At 42.3% G+C, this 23,876-nt stretch overlaps 1 protein-coding gene, 1 long non-coding RNA gene and 1 other non-coding gene across 11 annotated transcripts in view; all 3 read right to left on the bottom strand.

Annotated features, from left to right (window-relative positions):
- Positions 1 to 23,876, bottom strand: part of LOC119560966 (afadin) — a 52,288-nt gene that overhangs the window by 8,796 nt on the left and 19,616 nt on the right. For 2 of the 9 annotated variants that reach the window (XM_037874719.1, XM_037874720.1), the window contains exons 7-15: positions 10,312 to 10,664; positions 8,155 to 8,276; positions 7,193 to 7,247; positions 6,878 to 7,119; positions 6,375 to 6,581; positions 4,894 to 5,359; positions 3,942 to 4,466; positions 3,628 to 3,875; positions 3,448 to 3,566 (exon numbers count right to left, since the gene is read on the bottom strand). In XM_037874719.1, coding sequence (XP_037730647.1) covers positions 3,448 to 3,566; positions 3,628 to 3,875; positions 3,942 to 4,466; positions 4,894 to 5,359; positions 6,375 to 6,581; positions 6,878 to 7,119; positions 7,193 to 7,247; positions 8,155 to 8,276; positions 10,312 to 10,664 — 2,337 coding nt within the window. Of the gene's footprint in view, positions 1 to 1,081; positions 3,234 to 3,447; positions 3,567 to 3,627; positions 3,876 to 3,941; positions 4,467 to 4,893; positions 5,360 to 6,374; positions 6,582 to 6,877; positions 7,120 to 7,192; positions 7,248 to 8,154; positions 8,277 to 10,311; positions 10,665 to 10,728; positions 10,757 to 12,377; positions 12,515 to 21,855; positions 22,225 to 23,876 lie in introns of those variants that run through there. The other 7 variants (XM_037874726.1, XM_037874727.1, XM_037874722.1 and 4 more) reach the window with 7 other exon arrangements.
- On the bottom strand, positions 16,464 to 16,917 carry LOC119560968. Its single transcript, XR_005221050.1, has 3 exons — positions 16,843 to 16,917; positions 16,713 to 16,742; positions 16,464 to 16,657 (listed from the first exon to the last, which is right to left on the bottom strand). It is a non-coding gene; the product is annotated as an uncharacterized LOC119560968 (long non-coding RNA).
- LOC119561128 lies at positions 18,830 to 18,953 on the bottom strand. Its single transcript, XR_005221072.1, has one exon. It is a non-coding gene; the product is annotated as a U4atac minor spliceosomal RNA (small nuclear RNA).

The raw sequence follows: 23,876 nt of genomic DNA, 5'->3' as shown, positions 1-23,876 counted from the left end.
AAAATAGACGGATAGAAGGTTTGACATTTTAGTAATTTCCTTTCAGTGTGCGAATGCGAAATGTGATTAGTATAATATTAATATATGCAAACAACATCTAATTACAAAACTACAACAAAGGCAAAATTCAAATGGGGAATGAAACTATGAACTTGTATTTACACACTTGAATAATAAACAAATAGCCAACGAAAAACATTTGCCAATACTCTCGTTCTGTACATATAGATGTATATTTAATTCAAAGAAAAAAGTGAAAAGTTGAACAATTGAAAAGGTCAACACCGCTGCAATCAAATTAAATGTGAAGCATCAAAGTGGATTTAGAACCACCTGAATATTGATTTCAAAAACTGTTTAATAACACAGCAGACATTTTGAGCACGCCTGACAGCATTTTATTTCGCTAAATTCGGCTTTCCTAACGTTAATTTGCAAATACCCCAAGCTCATCAGCCTTGGAACTTGCGGTGTTTTAAATTAAATAAAATCACAATGCTTATTCGCCTGTAAGCGAATATATTTATAATGGTCATAGATAAGCTTTTTGCAAATAAATAATTGCATAAGTATTTTAAATGGATGTTTTTGATTTGCCGTCTTAACTTAAGCCGAAGAGGGGTCATGTTTTCATTTCAAATTTTATCACATTTTATCAAAATTAATTGCTATCAGGTCTACTCAACCGTAAAAGAAAATGTTGTCGGCCTGTGAAATCCATTAAAATAGATACAAATATTGTATACTGTACTTTTTCCTTTGACTAATAAGCCTTAAGCCGTTTACAATTAAATCTTTCAAAAATCGATTTAAATAGAACACAGTAATTTAATCTAAGAAACTTATAATTTGACTAATAAACATCTCAAACAAGAGATGCGGTTGCAAAAAAGGAATTCATTTCATAAATACCGGCAAGAAAAGATTCAAGATTGAGTGTTAACCCAATCGACTATAATAATGACAAGTAAAGGAAGATCAACCTACTGCTCAAGGGAAAAATTAAACAAATAAGCAAGTCTATTTATAACAGGCAAAACCAAAGGCTAATAAGTAGAACAACGAGGGAAACAACATGAACCTCGGTGCAGCTTGGTGGGGTTGTCATCTGTGTGTCGGACACACTGCTGTTGATGCTGGTCTTGTTGAGCTGGGCAATGGCACTTTCACCCCTCCGCCACCGACAGCACTTGCATCTCCCTCATAGTCATCATTATCACCCCCAATGGAATGGCCACGAGTTTCGAGCAATTCGCAGTGAGCAGCACAGCAGCTGGAGGAGGATTCACCGGCCGAGGAGCAGGACTCGACTTCGCTGCAGCTGCAGGAGTAGCAATCATCAGTGGCATCTCCGCAATTCGGACAGCTCTTTGAAGTCCGCATATTGCTGGTGCTGCTGCTGCTCCTTCGCTTGGTGTTGCTGCTACTACTAGTGGCCAGGGAGAGCAGTAATTTGGCCGTGGAGGGCGGTGAGGAGGGCGCCCGGGGGCGTGGGCGTGTCTGCTTGCGACAGTGATGATGATGATGGTGATGGCGAGGATGTGTGCCAGGCTTGGCCTTGAGTTGCACATGCTTTTGCTGTTTGTTGCGCTTCACTTGCCGCACACTGTGGGCCTGTCGATTGCTGCACATGACACTTTGCCGGCAGCTGGCGTATCGGGATAACTCCGCCTCATCGTCCTGGCAACTGTCGTAGCATTTGAAGGTGGCAACAACCTGCTGCTGCTGCTGTTGCTGCTGTTTCCCTTGATGTTGCTCTTGCTCTAGGGTCTTGCCGCGACAATGACCGCAGCAGGGGCAATCGCAGCTTGTTTTATCGCCGGGCTTTCCCGCTTCATCGTAATCCTTGCCCGCACTGCCATACAGACTCCACTCCTTCAGCTGCTTGAGGATGTGGCCCTGCTCCGCCTGAGAGAGTTTGGCACATGGCTTGCTGCCGGGATCATCCAGGGCCGATGTGGAACGGGACTTATTAATGCTGGGCGGGAAGTTCTTGTTGGCATTGAAGTAGTCGGCCATCTCGCGGACCTTGCCCTGACCCAGGGGCAACAAAAAGCGTGGACTGAGGTTCACCTGGCTACTGGCCCTTCGGCTGTTTGCTTGCAAGGTGCTGGGAATGGTTTTGGATTTTAAGGTGGTGCTGGCACAATATCGATTGCTTGTATTTACAGTAGGAGAACGGGTGGAGGAACTTTCGATTTCACACACACTAGGAACTTGGATGCTGACAATTGGGGCAGCCGTAGCGACTCCTGACCTTTTGTGCGAGCGCTGGTTGTTTAGTTGCCGGTGACAAGGTGACGGATTCTGCCGGAGCAACGGCATGCGCTCGATGGATTCGCTGGATGAACGCTGGCTGTTGGACCCGGAACCTCCGGAGCTAAATCCATCCGCAGTGCAATTTGTTGCCCTCTTGCTATTCAACTCCCTGCGTATCTTCTGTATGAGCGGAATCCTTTCCGATTGCTCTGCCATCAAGGATTCCGTGGAGGAGGCACTGGCTGCAAAGTGGCTGATGGCATCGTGGGTATGATACTTCCTGTCGATTCCAGTGGCTCCTGGCTCAGCTTCTGCTGTTTGCTCCAGATCAAAACTGACTGTTTTTCGGTATCCCGCTGCAGGGTTTCTTTTTACAGTGGACGAGCAACCAGATGTGGACATGCACGGTCGATGTTGTTGCTGTTTCTCCTCCTCTTCGTCGTCAATAAAGGGAATCTCATCTAAATGGGCCACGGACGCAATGCCCTCCTCATTCAGCGGCTGGTGGGCATCACTGTAGGCGGCAAAGTTCCCAAACGATTCCTGCGAGTCCTTGGGCGGCTCATCCTGGTACTCTTCGATAAAGATCGAAGGCGGTGGAGTTCTTCTCAGCGGTCTCATGGGACTAAAGTGGGTAACAGAGGGAGCCATCGGCGGTGGGTGATAGTAGGCACCCTGATCGTTACCCAAATACAAACTGCTGGCAGATCGGGCAATGGGTCTAGTGTCCCGATACCTCGGATCGATGTGCAACTGGTGGCCCAGGGCACACAGTTCCTCCTGCAGACAGGAGGCACTTAAACGCCTCACCGGCGGTGAGGAGGCCCGCATGCAGGCAAAGGATTCACGACGACTCCGATTGAGACTGTCGTCCGAGATTGAGTTGCTGTAGTACCGAGCCTGCTGTTGGAACGAGGAGTGACGACGCTGCTGGCCAGGACTCAGATGCTGGAGAAAGTTGCTGGGGGAGGCTTCTAGCGATTCGAGTGGAGCAGCATGGGGGATGGGTTGGTTACTTGGTTAGCTTACACAACGTGAGTACGGTAGAGTAGAGTAGTGGGTGAGTATCTTGGATGACTGAGTGAGTTGAGTGTTCTTAGCGTCCTACCCAGCACCTGGAGTCGCTCTAATGTGTGTTTTGTATTGATATGTATGTGTCTAAAGTGTACTCCGTTGGGAGCTACTCACCACGCTGGATGACCGGGCTGGGCTGCTGCAACAACGTGGCCAGCCCGTGGTAGATTGCTCCCTGCTTGGCCACCTCCAAGCTGACCACCGGGCCCGTCCGCACCAGGTAGTCCGCAGCCCTGGAGCGAAAAGTTTTGAAATAACTTCAGATCTTCAAGGAAATTTACTCAATATCCGTACCTTTCCTGGGTGATGCCAATCAGACTCTGGCCATCTACGCGAAGTAGCTGATCACCAGCTTGCAGGCGTCCGTCGGCGTCTGCCGCTCCGCCAGGAACCACACTCTTGATGTAGATACCCAGTTTCTCCTGGCCAGCTCCCTTGGCTGCCACGATGGATAAGCCCATGCCGTTGCTGTTCTTGTGCAGCTTGATCAGCTGCAACTCCGGTTGGGGCAGCTTGTTCGACATGGCACTAGAGCTGCGGGCCTGGAATTGATAACAATGGTTATTAACAAAGGTCCCACAACACCAAGTAGAGTTCGAGGGGCTCACATTAAATTGGTGCATATAGACCGTCCAAAGACCAATGGAGGTGGGCTGGGCCGCCAGACGACACATGCCCTGCTGCTGAAGAGGATTCAGGAAGTCGACCAGACCTGTTGGTATGCCTCGCACTACATCGCAGCTGAATCCGTCGTCGGGAAGCAGCAGTGCCAAGTGCAACTCAGGTGACTCTTCCAGCCGCACCTCTCGTCCATCGGCTCGGGTTAGCTCGTCGGCCACGGACTCGGCCATCCGTATGGCCGTATCTACCAGGTTACGAGGCAGCTTCTCCTGCTGCAGCAACGCAGCCATCTGCAGGGAGTTCAAACGGAAGCAGGAACAGGCCAACTGTTGAATCTCCTCTACGGAGGATTTGGGTGCTTGCAAAAACTGCGCGCACTGGTTAATCTTGGCCAGGTGGCAGTCCGCCGCCAGCTCCAAGCCTTGCCGTTCTGCCCACAGCTCAAGTAACTGCAGTCGCTCTGTCATCACCTTGCCCCAGTCAGCTGTGCACATGTGAGAGTTTGCCACAATCTGGTAGAGTGCGAAACAGCGAAATTAGTGGATGTGGAAGAGAAGTTGGGAACCAGTGATGCCAACTTCATTGTAGGAAACAGTTTGCGGCGTCTAGTCGGTACTCTAACATCGAAAAAACACCTTAATTGAACAGCAACAAAAATTAGAAAATTGTTCTAGTGTAAATTATTTTCTTTTCAACTTAAGTTTTTAGATCTTCCTTGTAGTCAAGGCAACTCAAATTACTTTAGCTTTATTAAGTGAATTAAATTTAAGCAACCATAAGAATTTGAATTACTCTTTAAATATCTTGAAAATTTTATCAAAAGAAAAGAGACTGATGCAAATCGTAAACTAAATAAAACATTGTTATACACAAAAAAACAAAAAAGGCATTAATTGGCATCACTGAGTGTATAAAACCAGGCCGTTTTAGGCCGCTCACCGTATTGAAACATATGACATTGATGTAGTGGAACAACTGCGAGAACAACTGGATGGTTAGGGCTGCATTTACGCGACATCGTCTAAGGAGAGCCATCGCCGATCCCAAGACGGTCAGCACGAGTCCTGCCGCGGAGTCGTGGTCGATGTTTTCGGAGAGAAACTGGTTGAGGGTTTGGGAGAGTTCCAGTCGGAAGCAGTTGACCAGGTTGCGGAAAGCCGTCTGCACGGCCTCGGCCAAAACCTCTTGAGCCTGAACGCTGAAGGCGCTGATGTGACGATCTGATTTAAGGAAGTGCAGGAACTCCGAGCTGTTGGCCATCCAAAAGGCCAGGATTCGGGGATCCGTGTACTGCTCCTGGACCACGCTGTAGACCAGATTGGCCACGTGGTGCAGGAACATGGTCAGCTTGTGGGCTCGCTCCGTGGGCTGCAGTTCCGGGCGGTAGTGGGTGGAGGCTCGATACCTGCGGATAAGTTAATTCCCTTTTAATCAGTCTGTATTAAATGGACCTGCAACCCCACTCGCATCTATTGATTTTCACGCTAGTCAAATGTCAAAGTTCCCTTTTCCCCCGAATGGTTGACCGGTTTCTTGCTCCTGCTGTTTCGGCCTGGCCATTTCCCTTTTCCCATTTCCCCAACATCCCGCTGTCAGAACACATTAATATTAATAGCTCACAAATTGGGTCAGCAGCCAAGATAAATCATCATAATTGATAATGAATTGTTGATACTGGCGGCTGCATCTGTTCAAGGGATATGAGGATGTGGACTTACTGCCCTCTGGAACATGTCGATCCACTTTATGTGTGGACATTTGTCAGCTGGTATTTGCTGGCCTCGGTCCATCTGTAATTTGTCCATGTCCGTGGGGTCTTGCTAAATGAAGCTGTGATTTTGGAATTGAAATATAAATAGATTCACCGAAGGACAGATTGCTTTTGAAATCTGACCCACATACAGTAAGCCAATTGGGTTGGGGTCGAATAAATAAGGTTATCTTTTACATCCTTCTTAAATCGGTAGATGTTTAAGTAGAAGATAAATTGAAGCATTCAATCAACATTAAATTGAAGGATATGTAAAACGGTATTAAATCGCTCTAAATTGATTTATAAACGGATTAAAAATGTGATTCTGCGTGATTGTTAGTCGGGGACGAGTTGTAATAATAATGTATTCCTGATAAAGTTGAAAATTAACTCTAAGCTAAAAAAAAGCAGCAGAAAATTCTATGAAGGGAATACTAAATAAGGGTTTCCTTTAGCCTATATTAACATTAATCGATTTTCTTTTCTTGTTTATAAATATTTGGCTTACTAACCCAACTAATTTATTTCGATAGCTTTCCAAGTGTTATTATTCTTATTAAATAAGGACAAGGATACATTCGAACAACAATTAAAGCCAAACATGCGCGGTCCCAGCCTTTTCTCATGCTCTTCCCCAATACAGAGGGACCCATAATGAATTACCCACCTGGCACACAGGTAAAGCGAGTAGACGGGTGCCAGCTTAAAGTGCGGAACGTTCACGTCCAGCTCACTGATAATGTGACGCAGAAAGAGTTCCTGATGAGTTTCGGGAAACTCTAGGACAGCCGGCAGGATGGGTTCCTGTCCCTGGGCGTCGCCGGAACCACTGCCACCACCGGCCAAAATGCCAGAGCCCGCCATTTTGGGTGACCTACATATCGAAGAGGGTTAATCGATTAGTACACAGTACAACAGAAAAACAAATCAATTTAGAAATATGAAAAGCAGTTGGTTGCAAATGGAAAGTACAACACTTGCATAAGTTTAAGCGCACACAAAATATTAAACAAAATTAAAAGTTAATCAGACGGTGAATGAATACAATAATGCATTTTTGATTGCTTTATGGTTATGTGTATGGAACTTGTGTTGGCTTTCCTGTTTATTTTGAAGAAAGAATTTGGAATAATCTGTAAGTAAGTACATGGGATCAAATTCGAATCTTACCGGTCCTGGCTGTTGGAACCACCTGACTTCATGCTGGAAATCGACTTGGTCTCGTTCTCCAGGTTACCCTCAAGGCTTTGAGCATCGTAGTTCCCGGAATTGGCCACCTGATCCTGTCCCACCTTGCTGTCCACCACATCCCTTAGCGTGCTGCTCAGGGGGTGATCACTGGAGTTATTATTATTGTGATAGGCACTGGATTGATTCGATTGCTGGTGGTGTTCGTAGTCACTTTTGTGCGTCTGCGATGGGATTATAAAAATTCGGAAAAATAGTAGTGATAAGGGATAGGGTAGCTTCCGATTAAATACCCACCGAACTCAGGGCTCCATCCTCATCATTCCAGGATCCGGGGGACGTGGGCGAGCGGCTGTCGTTGTCCATGGGGTGTTTGCATCGTTGGTCGATGGTTGGTGGTGTTTCAGGTGAGGGTGTGGGTTTGTGCAAATTGTTTTGCATATTTGTTGGGTAATTTTTTCGGTTTGGTGAGTGCATGAGATTAATGTTTTACACAAACAATAAAAACAAACAACACGTAACGAAACATAAACGAACAGTACAACAAGGCGTGTAAATAAAACAAAAAATACATGAATATAAATAAATGCGCAGCATACGAACAGAAACACCCTCGAATAAATTTCCACCATTTTAAAATGTCTCACCTAGCGCAAATTAAATTGTTTTAAATTCACAACTGCTGGCAGCTAAATATGGAAATTCTAAAGTCGTACATTGGCTAGGCCATTCATAAAGAGAATATGTAAGTCAGGTAAGTGGGTTGGGCCATTCAGAATGGCGAATGGGAAAATATGTTTAATATGCTACATTTCTCTGAAAGATAACTTCTTAATATGTTTTAATGGCTTTCTTCTGATTTCAATAGAGATTCTGAACAAAATCGATATAACATTTATTTATTAAAACATTTTTGCCAAAGACTTTCCTCAAAAAATATGGAGACTATATGTTGTTAAATTCATATTCAATTAATTTCATGGAAAAGCTTATGTTTTAAAATACAGAAATAAAAGCATTTTGCTGATGCCTATGTTTAATGAGAAAATGACAAAAATGCCTGCCAAAAAAAACTGGTTCACTCCAATTAAAATAATTCAATATGATTTATCAGACTCAATCAATATAAATTGTAAGAAAATACAAAACGAAAAAACTACACAACAGTTGCTGACAAAGCGTTTGGCAGATTAAGCGCAAGCATAGCATAAAGGTTCTCACTAAAGTCAGGACATACTTTAATCTCCCGGATTACTCACCTTTCGTAGAGACATGCCGAGTCCAGTTGGGATTGCGATAGAGCCAGATTGTAGCGCCCGTCCGTGGGAGAATCCAGGAAGCGGTACGAGGCCACCCGTCCGAACATTACAACCGATCCGTTCTGTGGATGGCAGTGCGGAGCACATATGAATTAATTGTATTTACTGGCCGATGTGACGAGGGTTAATGTGTTAAAAGCCAATTAATGATTTAATATTTGTAATTAAGTGTGGCTATCACTGGAATATTTACACTGCGAAGGAAGAGTGAAGCACACCGACTGACAGATTCCGGGGCACTGAGTAAGCGATTGGAAAATTTTCGGGGCGTTTTGAAATCAAAACTGGCAAACAGAGACGCCCCTCTCTGGGGGAAATTCGAATTGACTTGTGTTAATTTTTTATGTTTTTGTAGCTGCTATCGCTTTCTGCGTTTGTTTGTGTTTCCCTCTAATGCTGATTAGCTTGGTGAACAAATCTTCGACAGACAGCCCGAAGAGAGAATTCGATTTGCATTACTTTTTGTTCAGGTTCATCGAACCGCAGCCAACCCCAATTCGCCAATTGGAAAAAAAAAATTAATTCCAAGCCATAACAAAACGGAGCTAACTAAGCCAATCACAGAAAGTAAAAAAGAAATATGTTTTCGTTAGGTTAAAGCAAATATGTTCCTCTTTCTGTTTTCCTTGAAGAGTCCCCAAAGACAGTTTTAGGTTATTTCCGAGCTGGGGCTTATCTTTGCTCTGGTCTTTTGCAAAAGATAGGGGAAAAGCAGAAGTTTTCTCCGTTTATTTGTTCCCAAATTTATCAAGCGGAAAGTCAAAAACAACAGAAAAAAGAGAATACACAACGCTGCCGAATTTTCCGGTTTTTTTAGGCATTCCCTTTGACTTTTCCGCTAATGCGTGAGAACGCCGAAAGCCAATTTGATTCATTTCCCCGGTTGTTGTAGTTGTCGCTCTCGTTTTGTTTGAGTTTCCGTTGTATGTCGAAAAGTTGTCAAAACAAAAGATAAATCAGCGGCGACTCAAAGCTTGTGGTATGTGTACACCGTACACCCTGGCACATTGGTATCTGTGGTTTTATTGCCTTTCCAACTCAAACTCAAAGCTGATAATGAACTTGAAGTGCAAATGAATGGGAATTGAAAAGTCCAATTCAATGCGGCTTGAGTTTGGCAATGTGTGCTTCGAGGTTCTGACAATCACATTACGAAATGTACACTGAGAAAAGGTAGATTCCATTCCAAAATTGTAGCCCTCAGATCTATTTAAATTTGTTTTATAACTATAGATATGATCAAACCTTGCAACTAAACATATTTCGAACTATTAGTAATGAAAAGTCCGTGTAAGATTCAAGTTTTCTACCCCTTTTGCTTCAAGTCCCTTGCGACATTTTGTAACTTTCGGGAATAAATCAATTCCAACGCTCATTTATCCTCCAGTTGGTTCCATTCGAAAGTTGTCCCCATAAACGCTTGACTAAGCCGGGACGATTATTGGCTTGGACCTTCTCAGACAGTCGGAGCCCCGAAAGTCCACAAGTGCAAGAAAGCAAATAACAGCCGAATGGAACTTGGCAGCTTTTAAAGCCTTTAAACTTCAACCGGGTCAAGGTCGGTGGTAAAACTTTTCTCGCAGCATTGCCTGCCGCTGTCAAATTAAGCATACGCTTCGGGTGACAGGCACAGAAATTAAACTAATTAAAACGAATTTTTCGCAATTAGTTAATGGAGGGGATATATGTAGAAGAGGTCACCCCTAAAACGGCACAGATCTACTTAGTAGAGGTGCAGAAAACATCGCTTTTCCGATGTTTTAACAGGCAAACATCGTTGTAACATCGAAAATCATCGTTGTTTCTATATCTATAGTGCACTTAAAATTTAGTTTTAAAAAGTATCAAATCTTGAAAATGTCTGTAATTATCCTACAAACAAAAAAATGATGATTTACGAACCCGATATGAATGTATAAACTTATACAAAAAATGCAACCTTAAGCACTTTGCATTACAATTGAAATATTTAAAATTAAAACTGAATCCACTTATTTTAATGTAAATTTTTGACTTGCTTTATGAAGGGAACGTTTCTAGTCAGTACTCTTTTGCCAGATTTAGTAAATCAATGTTTTGTTCCATTCCTTAACTCACATGCAGAATGGTCGGCTGACTGATGTGGTGGCCGTTGACAAAGGTCAGGGCATCGGTGTGCAGCGGGGTCACCGTGCACACTCCCTCCAGCAGCGAGATGAGGCAGTGCCTCGGCTGGATCGAGGGTCCGAAGAGCTGCAGGCAGTTTGTGTTCGCCGATCCCACCTCCACGGGATCGCTGCCCAACTTGATCCGTCGCCCGCCATCGCCGCTGTGGGTCACCTCCACCAGGACGGGACCCTCGCGGTCGCCGGATATGTGGTTGGCCCCATTGGACGCCCCCAGTGGCTTTTTCTTTCGTCTCCGGGGCTGTGAGTCCGCTGGTCTTCTCCGCACATGGAACATGATGGAGCCTGCAAAATGAACACAAAAACAATACATTAGTTGGAGTTTAGGTTTAGCCATTGATAAATTTACTTGTTAGGTTCATGATTATAAATTGAATATAAATATTCAATGTAAGTAAATAAACTAAAAAAAAAGATTAATAAAATGCAACCGCAGCTTTTTTAAGCCGCCTTTTGTCTTTTGTGTCTCGCTGGGAAGTGCAGTTTGGGCTGAGTGAGGCAAAATTTTAAATCTCTGCCATTCAAATGGATGATTGGCAGACAGTCGTGGCAACATTTATTGAGACACCCTGACAAAGAATTAATTTTAGAGTTGAATGTTAGTTTAATTTTGTTACCTAACATTTTTATTTAAACGTTGAATTTAAGAACTCAGTTATACTATCTCAACTAAAAAATTGGTTGGTTTAAGCACATAAGATCAAGTATCATTTAACTGCTATAATTTGGTTCACAATTTTATAACTCCTTCAACGGACGAGATTTGACAACAGATTAATTTTCTTTTACTTCGTGTAAAGAGATCCCTAAGTCAACTCTAGTGTGCAGCTATCCCATATCCAATATAATACCCATTAGTGTTAAAACCGCCAAACGCTCTCTGCAATCTCATCGCATCAGTTCACGTCGGAAGTAACAAAGGCAAAATAGAAATTCCGAAAACGAAATCCAATTCGGGCTGCATCATCAATTTCAGTCTCGATATTAGATGTTCATTTTGCGAGCTACCGAAAACAATCAAGAGGGAAAATATATACCCAGAGACTTTGTCTGTGGCCAGACTGAACCGACTGACTGACTGGCAGACAGTTCAGTGGCAAGTTTTCGCTGGCTGGTTCTGTGATATGAAAATGTATATACAACATTCCCTAACTTTTCATAGACGACGAATGCAACAACAAATGGGCAGCATACACCCATACACATCCATCTTGGATTCTGGAATACATTACAATCATGTAGTCGAATATTTTTGTGAGCTGCAGAAGATCTAGTAAATTATTCAGTTAAAGAACAAAATCGAGTAATTCAAACTTTTCTTTGGAAAATATCAATCAAACATAATAAAAAGTTGGGAAATGTTATTGTCTCACAAGTTCATCTTTATTTCTTGACTATTTATATTATTTTATAATAGCGGCTATAGTTTTTTAAGAATGCTGGTTGAACGGGAAACGGTAATAATATTTTAAGATCGAACTTTGCCATGTTTCAATTGGTTTGCCATCATATACTGTCGAGACGGACTATTCGTTCCAGGTCTCTCACCATACCCCCATCTTTGCTGAAGCTGCTGCTGCCGTTGTTTATTGTACAGAATGCTTAACGAAGCATGCAAAATGGGATGGCAGTTACAGCAGCACCATCCTGCCCCGTTTGCGACCTGCCCCACTCCGGCGCCATGGTTTTGGGGCAAATTGCAGCAGTTGATGGCAAGATGCAACCCAGACGTGGCATGTGCCAAAGGCATTTGGGCAATGCAGGCTAAATAAGGCATGACATGGGCGTGGCATGTGCAACTTATTAGGAGGGAATGGGAGTGGCGCTGGGAATATGGCTATGGGGCGAAAACTCCGGGGAAATCTAGCCATGCTTTCAATTTAGAAACTTTTACAATGAGCAACAGCAAAAACAGAAATTCAAACAACGACTACAAGAACGACAATTGGCAAAAGAACAACTTAAAACCAAATGAATTGTACTTCTATTGTATAATACCTTCTTTGCGAAACCAAAAGAACCACATCTGGATTTCTGTGTATTTGCCGGCGTTGTTGGGACAGACTTATTATTAATATGTGGCTTACACACATGGCTTAAAGGTCCGGAGTTCGTTTTCGCCTTGTTTTGGTGCCGTTGAGTAAAACTTTTCCGACAACTTTCTGGGCGCTCACAAAATAATCAACTCAAAAATGTGGGGTGCCACCAAACAGAAAGCAAACAAAAAGTCAGCCGGAGCTTAAGGAAACGAAGCCAAAAACATGAACACGCTTCATATACTTGATGTCGAGAGGCCTTGAATGGGATGACTGAATAATCCCCTTGTTTGGATTGCAACTTGTTTAGAGTTGAGCCGAAGGATAGTTGGAGGCAAGTAAGGCGATGAACTTGATCAGAGATTATGAAGGGGTTGACTATCATAAACTGAGGATGGAATTTCACCCTGGAAGTCGTCTCTAATGTGCCTTAGGGAATTTGGTGCTTAATAATTTATTTTAGTATTGCTTTAGACCTTACGCATTTTAATAAAGTTAATCAATGTATCTAAAGGGAAAGAGCTTATAATAATATTTATTTATTATTCTGACTTCAAATTTATCTATTTCAATAACCACAATCTTCGAGGCAACTTTCTTTCCTAACTGCCAACGACGGCTGCCAATAATGGTCTTCACCAGACCAGGTAATTTATGACTAAACCAGGCACGGCATATGTACAATTGTAAATCAATCAGTAAATGGACAAGTTCGACACTGGTAGACAGGTTGCACGACTGGCAAGTCAAGTAGTGCCCCTCATTTGGCATGCATATAGAAACAGGACTTATAGTCAGCTCCTTTCAACACACTCACACAAGAAAGTGCAGCTTTAATCATGGAATCGTTTCCAAAATCTACTTTGAATAAAATATTCACCAGCTTTGATAAAAACTAAAATGCACTACATAAAAAATATGTTTGATTTAAAAAGGTCTGAAGGTTTTGGTGGAACTAACCCAGGGTAATTTAAATCTAAATGATTATTTTCCTATTCGTATATCTATTCAATGTATATAGTACATGTTCCAAAGAGAAAGTTAAAAAACAAATTAAATGTATTTATTCCTCACTTAAGTGTACAATTTTTTCAAGTGCACTTGTGCCTTTAATTCCAGCAAGCGAGTGAGGGCAAACAACATTTCGTCCTTGGCAGTTGACATTTGGAAAGCAGCAACGAGGGGCACATTGATAAAGTGCAGTGCCAAACGGATGCCAGAAAAATCATTTTAATTGTTCCTACTTGGTCAACAGCTTGGCCGGAGCAAAGGTAGCAGCACCACCCGGCACCCGGCACTCAGCACTCACCACCGCCACCATTGTTGACACAAGAAAACGAGCAAATTGCAAAGGCCATCAAGGAGAGGGGGCGGGGGCGTGGCCAGTGGGTGGTGGGTGAATGGGAGAGTGGGTAGTGGGTGGTGGCAGGCTCGGGCGTAGACGAACGAGCCATGAAATTGATTCGGCCAACAACGTGCCAGGATCATGTGTGAAGCCTCCAACTGTCCTTGTGTGTGGCTGTATGCACGTGCATAAGTGCGAATAAATTGGCAACAGAGCACAAAGGATGGAAAATGTGCTCCCCACATTTTACAGAGCGAAAAACAATGCAGGGAAATTGCATAACCAGTTGAGTGACTGGGGCAGAATCCGCCCCAGAACGGGTATCACCGCCCATCGCCCGTTAGGTAATCCACAAAACTGTGGATTCCCTGTGTGCCGGCAAAGGTGGAAACTGGGGCCACCGAGCGTTGGGCGCATTAATTTTTATTAGCGCAGCTTGTGCTCTAATGGCCAAAGCGATTAGAAAAGAGGAAAGTGGGCGGTGGGAGTGGCCATTCGAGTTGGTTAGAAAGACATTTGGCAGGCATAAATCAGAAGAAGGTCCTCCCTGGTCTTGGGTAATACCCTAATGGAAGGGAAGTGAGGACAATCTGTTCTAAATGTACATATGCAATGCATAGCAGAATAATATAAATAAAATGTTAAATATTTAAGTTATGGACACATAAAGTGTAGATATTTCTTGGGGAGGTCTAGAATTTGATAGCATCTTTCGTAGAGTATCTAATGTGCAGTTCGTCCATTCCATTATCCTGTTTTTAATTAGTCGAACCAACGGCAGAGAATGAAACTTTCGCTTCAAACTTGGCAGCAGAACATGCCAGCGAGCGAACAGGACACTCCCAAGAATTTAATTAAAAGTATAATATGGAAAAATAAGCTTTTTAGAAAAATAAACTTTTCCTTGCTTGTGGAGATGCAGAGGGAAAAGCGCCCTTTTAGCTTGGCCTAATTGACTGAGATTGATTTTAGCAGCAGCTGCAGCCTGAGCTCTCAAATTAGCCAAATTAGTCGTAAAACGTGGCGGCTTTGACTCTGCAAACCAAAGAAACCGATGGAGCCACATCTCCGCCCAGGCACGTCCTCATAGAGAACTCCAGCCCCGAACCGCACCCCAACCACAGCCCCTTTCCCACGAAGGGGTGCGGGGAGGGAGCCTTTCACGTTGTGCAAATTAAAACAATGAAAATTTAATGAGCCAAGTTTTCCTCTCATGCAAGAAGTTTCCTCCTTTGACCAGAAACGGACGCCTGAAATGGGCGTGGGGCAGGGAGCATGGTTTAATCCCCGTGTAAGCCTCAACAACCATTACATAAACTTTAATCAACTAACGGTCATTTTGCGATAAATATTATTGGAAAAGGCTGCTTACAAAGGATGTTCTTCGCTAAAACAAGGTTTAAATGTACTTTTAAGAGGAAATTCTATTTAATTATATTTAAAAGTGGGTCAAGCTTAGCTATACCAGACGTTTATAAACATCCCATTATATTTAAAAGTGGGTCAAGCTTAGCTATACCAGATGTTTATGAACATGCCAAAGAATTAAATGGAAGAAATACTTTTGTTTCTCAATACTCCAATACTCAATTTACCATTTGAAAAATATCATTTACAAAGGTTTCCACAAGTTTTAAATCCCTGTCAGTTGACCACTGAGCTATTTATTTTCCAAGGGGTCCAGGAGAAGATGTAATCGTAATCGATGCTTCAAATCGAATTATCTAGTGGCTTCTCCTCCCTCACATTTAACCCCTAGTCCCTTAACCAGTCTCCTTCGGCGAAGGGCAGCTGCCATTCAAGTCAAGTGGGGCCCAGGGCGGCTATCAACATTTTTGCTAGACAATTTGGCAACAGAAACAATAAAAATATAATTGCCGCACTCAAGCTGGAGCGCGTGGTCTTTCCGAAAGGAAAACCAGACTCTAAGCGAGGAAAATAAAATACGAGGGGAAAGTACAAGAATGAAATCACATCGAGCAGTGGGCGGGGGAACGGAGACCGTGAAAAGTCGGAAGATGGAAATGGAGGTGGAAAGTGAGAGGAGCTGATAGCTTGATTGGATTTTGCAGTTGGCCGTGACAGCGAGAGAGTTGTTCTTTAAGTCATTATAAGCGGTATTCCTTGAAAAGGACTACAATTGATAGTTTACAAAAAAAAATTAGTAAGTTGGAATAAGTCTTAAACTTTTGTAAATTAAATTTAAAGTTTGGTTTAATTTTGTATGTGAAGGAACATATTTACAAATTCCTTTCTTGAATTAAGTCGCGCAAAATGCAAAAAACTGCATAGATGTTTTAACAGTTGTTTGTTAAAAACTCTTTTTTAAGGAACAACAAACAAAGTAATAGTTGTTATTGTATTGTCAATCCTTGGTTTTTCCTCAAGTGTACCTAAGAATCGAGTTTAGCTTTCATAAGGTTTGAATTGCTTTTTCGGGTTGATTCGTTCCGATACATTGGATATCGTGTGCAGCCCTTGATGACGACAGACAGACCAGGACACTGTGTCCTTTAGCGCCGTGCAGCCGCGTCCTTGTCCTGACCATTGAAATTAGGGCCCACAATGGCCAGCACACACATCGGACCACGGGGAAGAGCGTTTAGCTTTTGTAAATAACTCCTGAAATTTATTGATTTTTGTCTGTTTGTTTTGGCCGGATCCCCGGGAACTGAGCAACCGCCAGTGAGCCGACATATTCCTTTTTCCTTTAGAAATGCATACGGTTTGTACGGATGTGAAGGTTTTCTAAAAAATTACATTTTTTCATGGCTGGTGAATTAATGGCCGTGCTGAATGCCAGAACAAAAACGGAGAAGCCAGCTACGTGTGAAAATTCAATTTGCGCGCTTTATAATGCGGCAACAAAGTATAAATTGAAATCAAAGTGCGGCAGACTGCGTAAAAACGAAATTAAATGAATTGCCATCAAACTGAAAGGACAGAACTCACGGGCACTCGCACACACAGCACAGCACGACACTTCGGATTAACCGCAAACGAATCGCGCGGTGGAAGGTCGTCCGAAAAAAGGCACAGATTAAATTAATTTTCCTCAATAATATTTTTTTAACCAACTAACCGTATGGGCACGGCGGAAGCGAGGATTGGGCAGCAGCTGCCAGGCGCCGGGCGCCCACAACAATGCGTTGACAGCGCGCAAGGATAACTGAGAGCACACTGAGCGTATGAGCAATGCCGCAAAGGCGAGTCCTTCGCTGACTAGCTCACTGTCGGACTGGGTGCGTGAATGAATGAATAAGACACGAAAAATGCCAGTAAGAACGCAGAGCTTCAGTTGGTCGACTATAAGATACCCTAGATATTTATATAATTTCAAAGAAAACTATTTAATATTAAGTACAGATCTCTTAGCTGATTATCCTTTTAAATAAAAATTGCGATTAACGTTTTTGGGTGTTTATCGTTGGTTCAAGTGCTTTAATCGGGACTTTCTGGTAAGGTGATCAGTCATAATCCAGCAAAAGTCGTATTTTTCAGAACTATTTCCTGTTGGTCGGATATATCCTTATCCTGCGAGGTACATCTACAAACACACACCCTAAAGCGCCCATAAAGCAAGCAGAGTAAATTATGACTGTGTGGGTGAGTGAGTGGTGTATAAAACAACATTTAGTTTACAATGTTTTCAACGGGTGTGTGCTGTGTGTGCTTGTGAATGGGTGTGCGAGTGTTTGAGCTGGCTGCTGGTGTTGGTGTGTCTAAGTGCGTTTGCTCTTTGGTCCTTTGCATGACACACCAACACCAGGGGCAGTGGCAACTTTGGCATACAGGATACAGCACGAGGAAGGAACTGGCACACACATCCTTCGGATTGCCATGCAGCGGCGGGATGCGGCCAGTCCAACCCAACGGATGCTCTCGCTCTGCTGCTCTGCTGGAGAGCCGGACTGAAAAACCGGACAAGGTCGTGGTTCGCGGTCCGATTCAGTTGGGCGCGATAAGCTGATTTGAATGGCGAAGCTCAAGAGCTTTGTGCGGATGCATTGAGTCATCGAAAATGTATTTAAACTTAATTACAATTTGAAAAGGATCAGCTTACGGCAGACAGCAGGGATACTGCTTGGAATTTGGTGAGTCCACTTGCTCTAAATGGAACCATCTTTAAACCACTAGCATAAAAAAGCCTACTTAAATTTTATAAAATAAATACAATACCCAAACAAAAATATATTTAACTCTACAGAAATTTATGAAAATGTTTTTATGTCACATACTTTTGGAAGGAAGTTTTAGATATTACATGTTAATAGCACCATATTAAAATCCACAACTAGTCAACGATATTCCACTTTCCAAATACCTATCGAGTTACGAAAGCATAACAGAAATAAGGGGCCTTTTAGCGAGTAAACCACAAACGCCTGTCAATCATTTCCCTCCCATTTCCACTTTTATTTCCATACGCATTACCACACAAATCCACTCCATCAATCGGGCCCAGACATCATCTCGCTCCGCTTTTCTTATGGAGGCAATCAATATGCCCAACCGACTCGCACCGGGACAGCACAAGCATAAGACAAAGGATATATGTGTGCCTGCGAGCACATAAAAACATGAGATACACTTGAAGCTACTTTTCGGCTAACGAGCATTGCACAGTCAACGTCTTTATTGTTGCCCAACTTGCGATGTTTTCGCCTCCACTTTCCCTGGGTTTGAGATTCTCTTGGGTTGGTTTTTGCTTAAATGGATGCTTGGCCGGGAAACGCGAAAAAACTCCGACTCAGAAGCCGTAAATTTGAAACGCAACTTTAAGCTTGCAATTTCAACCAGCGCATAATTTTGCAAAATCATTTAGTTTACCAGTATCCATCAAGTGTGACTTTAACGTATGCGAAAACTTTAAAAAGCTCGGGGAAATAAATAATTACTTAAATATATATTTATTTTGTAATTATCAAAGTAGTAAATATAAACTAGTAATGCAGCACTACTAGTACTTTTCCAAGTACGGTCTCTCTATCTTAGATACAGACCAGCAATGGTCTTTATATCGAGTTTACATTCATTTAAGAGGCGGCTCCCTATAAAGTAAGGGAGCCTGGTCCAAAAATTCCGAACTCCAATCGCGAACGACCGGCGAGCGGGGGTAATATCATTGGTGTCAGCAGCAATGTCCTCACTATACGTTCATTGAACATTTCTGCTCCCCAAGACAAGGAAGGCCGAGTGACGGAATGTACGCTCACCCGATGCAAAGCTGGCTAGTACTTGTTGGGAATTATTGGCGCACAAAGTGCGAAAAATCAGCAATGCCATGATCTAACGATCGCGAAAGCGATTTGCAAGGGTTTTTTGGCCTAAAAACAAGTTTTTCTGAGCCCACCGGTTTTTCCGCAGACAAGGATTAAAATAGGGTGCAACCCCTATTCATGGCAGATTTATGACAGCCATTAGTTAAGGAATTCACATGATTCTCATTCAGTTATGACGCTCGGCTGGCGACTATCAAGCACCGTAGCCGGGCACACTCAAATTAATATCATTAATTTCCGTTCTGGCATCGTTTTGGGACCCTAATCCGCTTCGACTCATAAATAAATAGGCAATTTCCTTTTAGTAAGAACCTCAGGACCGCTGGGGAGGGGCCAAAGTAAAATCACGAGACTGAATAATTCAATTGAGGAACGATATACCGAATACGTATTTGTCCTGGCAAGGAGCCAGCGTTCCTCTGTTAAAGTGCTGTGACATGTGTCTCTGGTCCTGACTGCTGCCTTTGTCTCTGGTATTCGAGAGCCCGGAGAGCTCACTAGCTTTTTAGGTTCGCATTGTGACAATTTCGTTTAGTCATCTTTGGATTTGACTGGCTGACTAACTGCCAACTTGTGAGGCAGATGGCAGGAGGAAAGTAAAAAGTCTGGCGAGGCAATTGAGAGGCGACATCATGTAAACGATGATGATTACTTCTCCGTGCTGTGGATGCCTGTTGGTGATTGATTCTGTTGGGCTGTGCTCAAACTATGAGTGAAATTGAAAATGCCAACAGAAATATGACATGATTTCTCAGGGATTTCCCTGAGAAATTTGGTCAACAGTAATTGTACACCACCTCTTGTGATCTTGATAAAATTAATGGGTACATACACATAACCAAAGATATAGTCTATGACTGACATAGTTTTTTGCATTCAAATATTTCATTTGCAATGTTTAAGTCGCCAAAAAATTTCAATAGAACGTGTAAGTCCATTAATTGTTCACTAAATAACACAAAATGTTAAAATAAAATACTGAAAGCATCTAGTCCTTGCCCGTTTTGTAACCCTAGCATTACCAACTTCCGTTTCAGCCATAACCAAATTTCCTAATGAAATTGAGTTTCCACTTTAAAATGCTCAGGAAAAGATTAGGGAGAGCAATAAAACAAAAAGTGAACAAATTGTTAACCCAATTTCGAGTGACGTTTTCCCAATGTCTAAGCGCATTTCAGCCCACCCACTCGTGTGGGAGGGAAAGGACAATAACCAGGGCCAAGATGACCTTCAGGCTTCCAGTATCTGGCGGCGTTCGCCTCAAAAATAAACTGCACTTCTCGGGCGTCGGTCGCAGAGAGCGTGGCGTGAAGTAAAGTCGACAGTTCCCAAGTTCCCAGAAAGATTCAGGCAGCAAATTATGCTCTGCATTTTGCAAACTTTATGAGGCAGCTCCAGAGGGGGATGGAAAAAATGGGGGAAATATAGTGGGTGGTCGTGTCAGCGGGCGGGGTACAATTATTTATGAGCAGTCATGGACCAATGTCTACGAAGGAGCCTTTTGAGCTTCATTAGGTTTGACCTTTTCTAACCGAGATTGCTTTACTGTGTCCTTCCAAATGATTATTGTTGCTGTAGACATTGTCCTCCTTTTTATTGGAAAAACAAATGTAGCGTTAATTTTGTGCCGCACGAAAAGGAAATGTCATCAGGGCAATCATCGGAGTGTGGTCAATGCCCTGGTCTGTTTCCATGAATAATATATGCAATCACACGAAAATTTCGACCCATTTGGCTCTAATCGAGCCTTTGGATATTCCCAAAATTAATAATCGGTTGGCGGGTATCTCGACAATGTCATTAAGAAAACTCATTTGGCCTGCTAGTTCCCATTTTCGATTTTGACCATCCACATTACTTAGTATCCTAGCACTACAATAATATTCCAAATAAAATAAAATCCAAATAAAATTTGTACACTTTGTCCACTAATATCATATATTAAGCAAAATGTTGAATTTGTGTTCTACTCATTTGGAAAAACAGTTGAAGCAAAGGGATTGTTTCTCAAAATATGGTAAACAGAGCTCCTATTTTTTCGATTAGGGGTCAAATTATTTATTTGTTCTTTGTAACATTTAATTTGCGGTGTAATCTGACCTAATATCAGGGTGAAATCGAAGTTCATATCTAGGTATGGATTTAATGGACTTGGTAAATTACAGTAATTTTACACAGATGTTTTATTTATCCACAGAAAAGCCCTTCGTCGGTTAAGGTGATACTAAATCTAGAACCAGATAATATTTAATAGGAAAAGACAGAATTTATTTTTGTTCAGGATATGATACAACATTATATATGTAAATGGCAACGCTTATTAGCCCTTTTTCAGCTCTAAAACTTTATAAGTATCAACCAGTTTTAAAATGCTCACGGAGTCTTTTAAAGCCTAGGTCGTACATGCTGTACAGCCCTTTTCTGTTTAAGAGTTCATAAAACACTTCAGTCGACACTCACCCCATTAAAAACATCAGTGTTGTCGCACTCAAGCTTTTAATGCCAAACACAATCAATCTGACAATCAAGTTGAATGCTTCCTGAGGGCCGGAAAATTGCCAGCTCAATTTACACGAAAAAATCCAGAGACCGCAACCGCTTAATAACTCACAATGACCAAACATGAAAATCGAAAAAGTTGTGACCAAAGTATTTGGAAAATGTTGTCAAAAAAAGTTCAAGGATAAACTTTTGGCGACGGATTTCGTAGCATACTTTTCAGGGCTCTCTGGGCTACTTGACTGGCTCACCGCTCATTAACGGTGGGGTAAAATATAAATAAATAGGTGGATCCCCGTGGAAAAATAACTCACGTCTTATGCCCCAATCCATCATCTTGCAGACTTCCCACGGCGTTCTCTTGGCTGATGATTCTACTATTAATTGGGCCTCATAGACTCTCCCTTTATCCACAACAGCAGAAAGTTATTGGGCCGAAATCACTTTGCTAAGACACAGCAAATTCAATTGAACGGCTTCTAATTTTGACAATTTTCTGTATGCATGGTGGGCGGTGGAATGAGGAGGCGCGACAGCACCCCACGATGGGCGCCCAGCCATCATCCTTCCATCGCTTTATCTTCAGGAAAAACTGTTGCCGCCGTCGCTGTTTGCCGGTGAACTTTTATCGCCTCGAATACAACTGCGATGTGTCGCGGGTTTCCCGAAAGCGCCGCGTCGTGCTCTCCCCGACAGCATTACTTCATGACTGAACCTGACACTGAATGTGAACCTAATGCCTCCGCTGTTGCCCCAAACACAATGCGGAAAATACAGAATTCGGGTCTTCGTCGGAAAACTCTGTCGGCCATCGGCATCGGCAGCACGGTTTGAGTGGGTCCAGAGAGAAAAAACTAGAACTGAAAAACCTCCTATTTTATCAGTATCAGCAATATCTCATTTAAAAGTTACCATTTTTTTAAAAATATAAGTATCATGTCTAATTTTTCAATTATATTCCAACACATTGGGTGCCTGATTACTGTTAGTGAGGTGGTCAAATTAAAAAATCTTCACTTTCAAATGAGCTCGTTCAATATATTTTTAAATTATTGTGTTTTTTTAAGTGTATGTGCACATATGGGAGTCCTCGGGAGAAGTGTGACTGTGAAGTGCACGGCGTAGATAATGGACAATGGGATATGTGTTGGTGGGGAATCCCGCAACGCGCCTCACCATCCTACCCCGACTCACCGCCATTGTCTCTTGGGCCAGCGGTACATCGACATTGCTAAGGACACTGACAAAGCTCGGAAAAACAACAAAAACACGAATCAACAACCGAAACGAACCACAACCAACAACAGTCAGACTTATCCAAGCATAAACTATTTGAGTTTTATAATAAATGCCCCCGAACTTAAAGATCCTAGGACTAACGGGAAGAAACGCTTTGCTTCCCATCAATTCGAAAACATAACCTGACAAAAGTTATATTTTTAAAAATCTAACTAATTTCCTATTTTTATACATATTTGTTAAAAGAGATAATTTATATTTTTTTTCCACATTGCATTATTTTGTTCCTATACTATAAATAGTTCCAGGACTTTCAAAATATTACTTATACCCAAGTTAAAATCTAATTGAACCGCTTCTATTTTTTCCCATTGTTACCATTTTATTTGGACAACTAAACAGATTCGTAATAACGAAACCCAGACTTCAAAGATAAAGTATAGTTTGTGTAAACTTGAAACTTATCGATGCCTTACTGTACATCGAATTTATAAAGAAAGCACATTCGCATTTCTTATTGGCAAACGTTCAAGTGACCAGGAGTAGAGAACTCGAGGTGGTCGGTCGTTATTCCTGTTGCTGACCCACCAGGTGGTTGCTGGAAGTGCCGACGATGCGGCCGCAGTGGTATGCCCCTTATCCTTGACAGGACGAACGCACGGAAGAGAAATTGACGCACGCCGGAGACACCAAAGCAAATCGAAATGGGTGGAATGGGAATGGGTTAAGTCACTCCTCGGGGAACTCCCATCAGACACGCAACAAAACAGTTTGAAGTTTATGTCCTACAACCTCAAAGTGAGCAATAAAACTTGATAAGCACCAACAGAAAAGGGTCTTCAAAGCCTGTCGTATCAATTCGACTGATAAGGTTAAATGTTTTGTAATATTTATCATGATAATAATAAAATGAAAAGCTATTCATAAAGAAAATAAGTTTACAGATATCATTATTTGTATGTTTAAACTTTTTATGATCGAATATATATTAAATTTTAAAGACATTCTTCAAAAGATTTCTACAAATAGTTCTCATTCGTTAATATCTGCAATTATTCATTTAGGGTCTGTAATATAAGTTATTTTTGGAAATGAT

The sequence above is a fragment of the Drosophila subpulchrella genome, unplaced genomic scaffold (assembly GCF_014743375.2).
Source record: "Drosophila subpulchrella strain 33 F10 #4 breed RU33 unplaced genomic scaffold, RU_Dsub_v1.1 Primary Assembly Seq354, whole genome shotgun sequence".
Lineage (NCBI taxonomy): Eukaryota > Metazoa > Arthropoda > Insecta > Diptera > Drosophilidae > Drosophila > Drosophila subpulchrella.
Note: the sequence above shows the minus strand (reverse complement) of the source record. Positions and strands in the feature narration are given on the sequence as shown.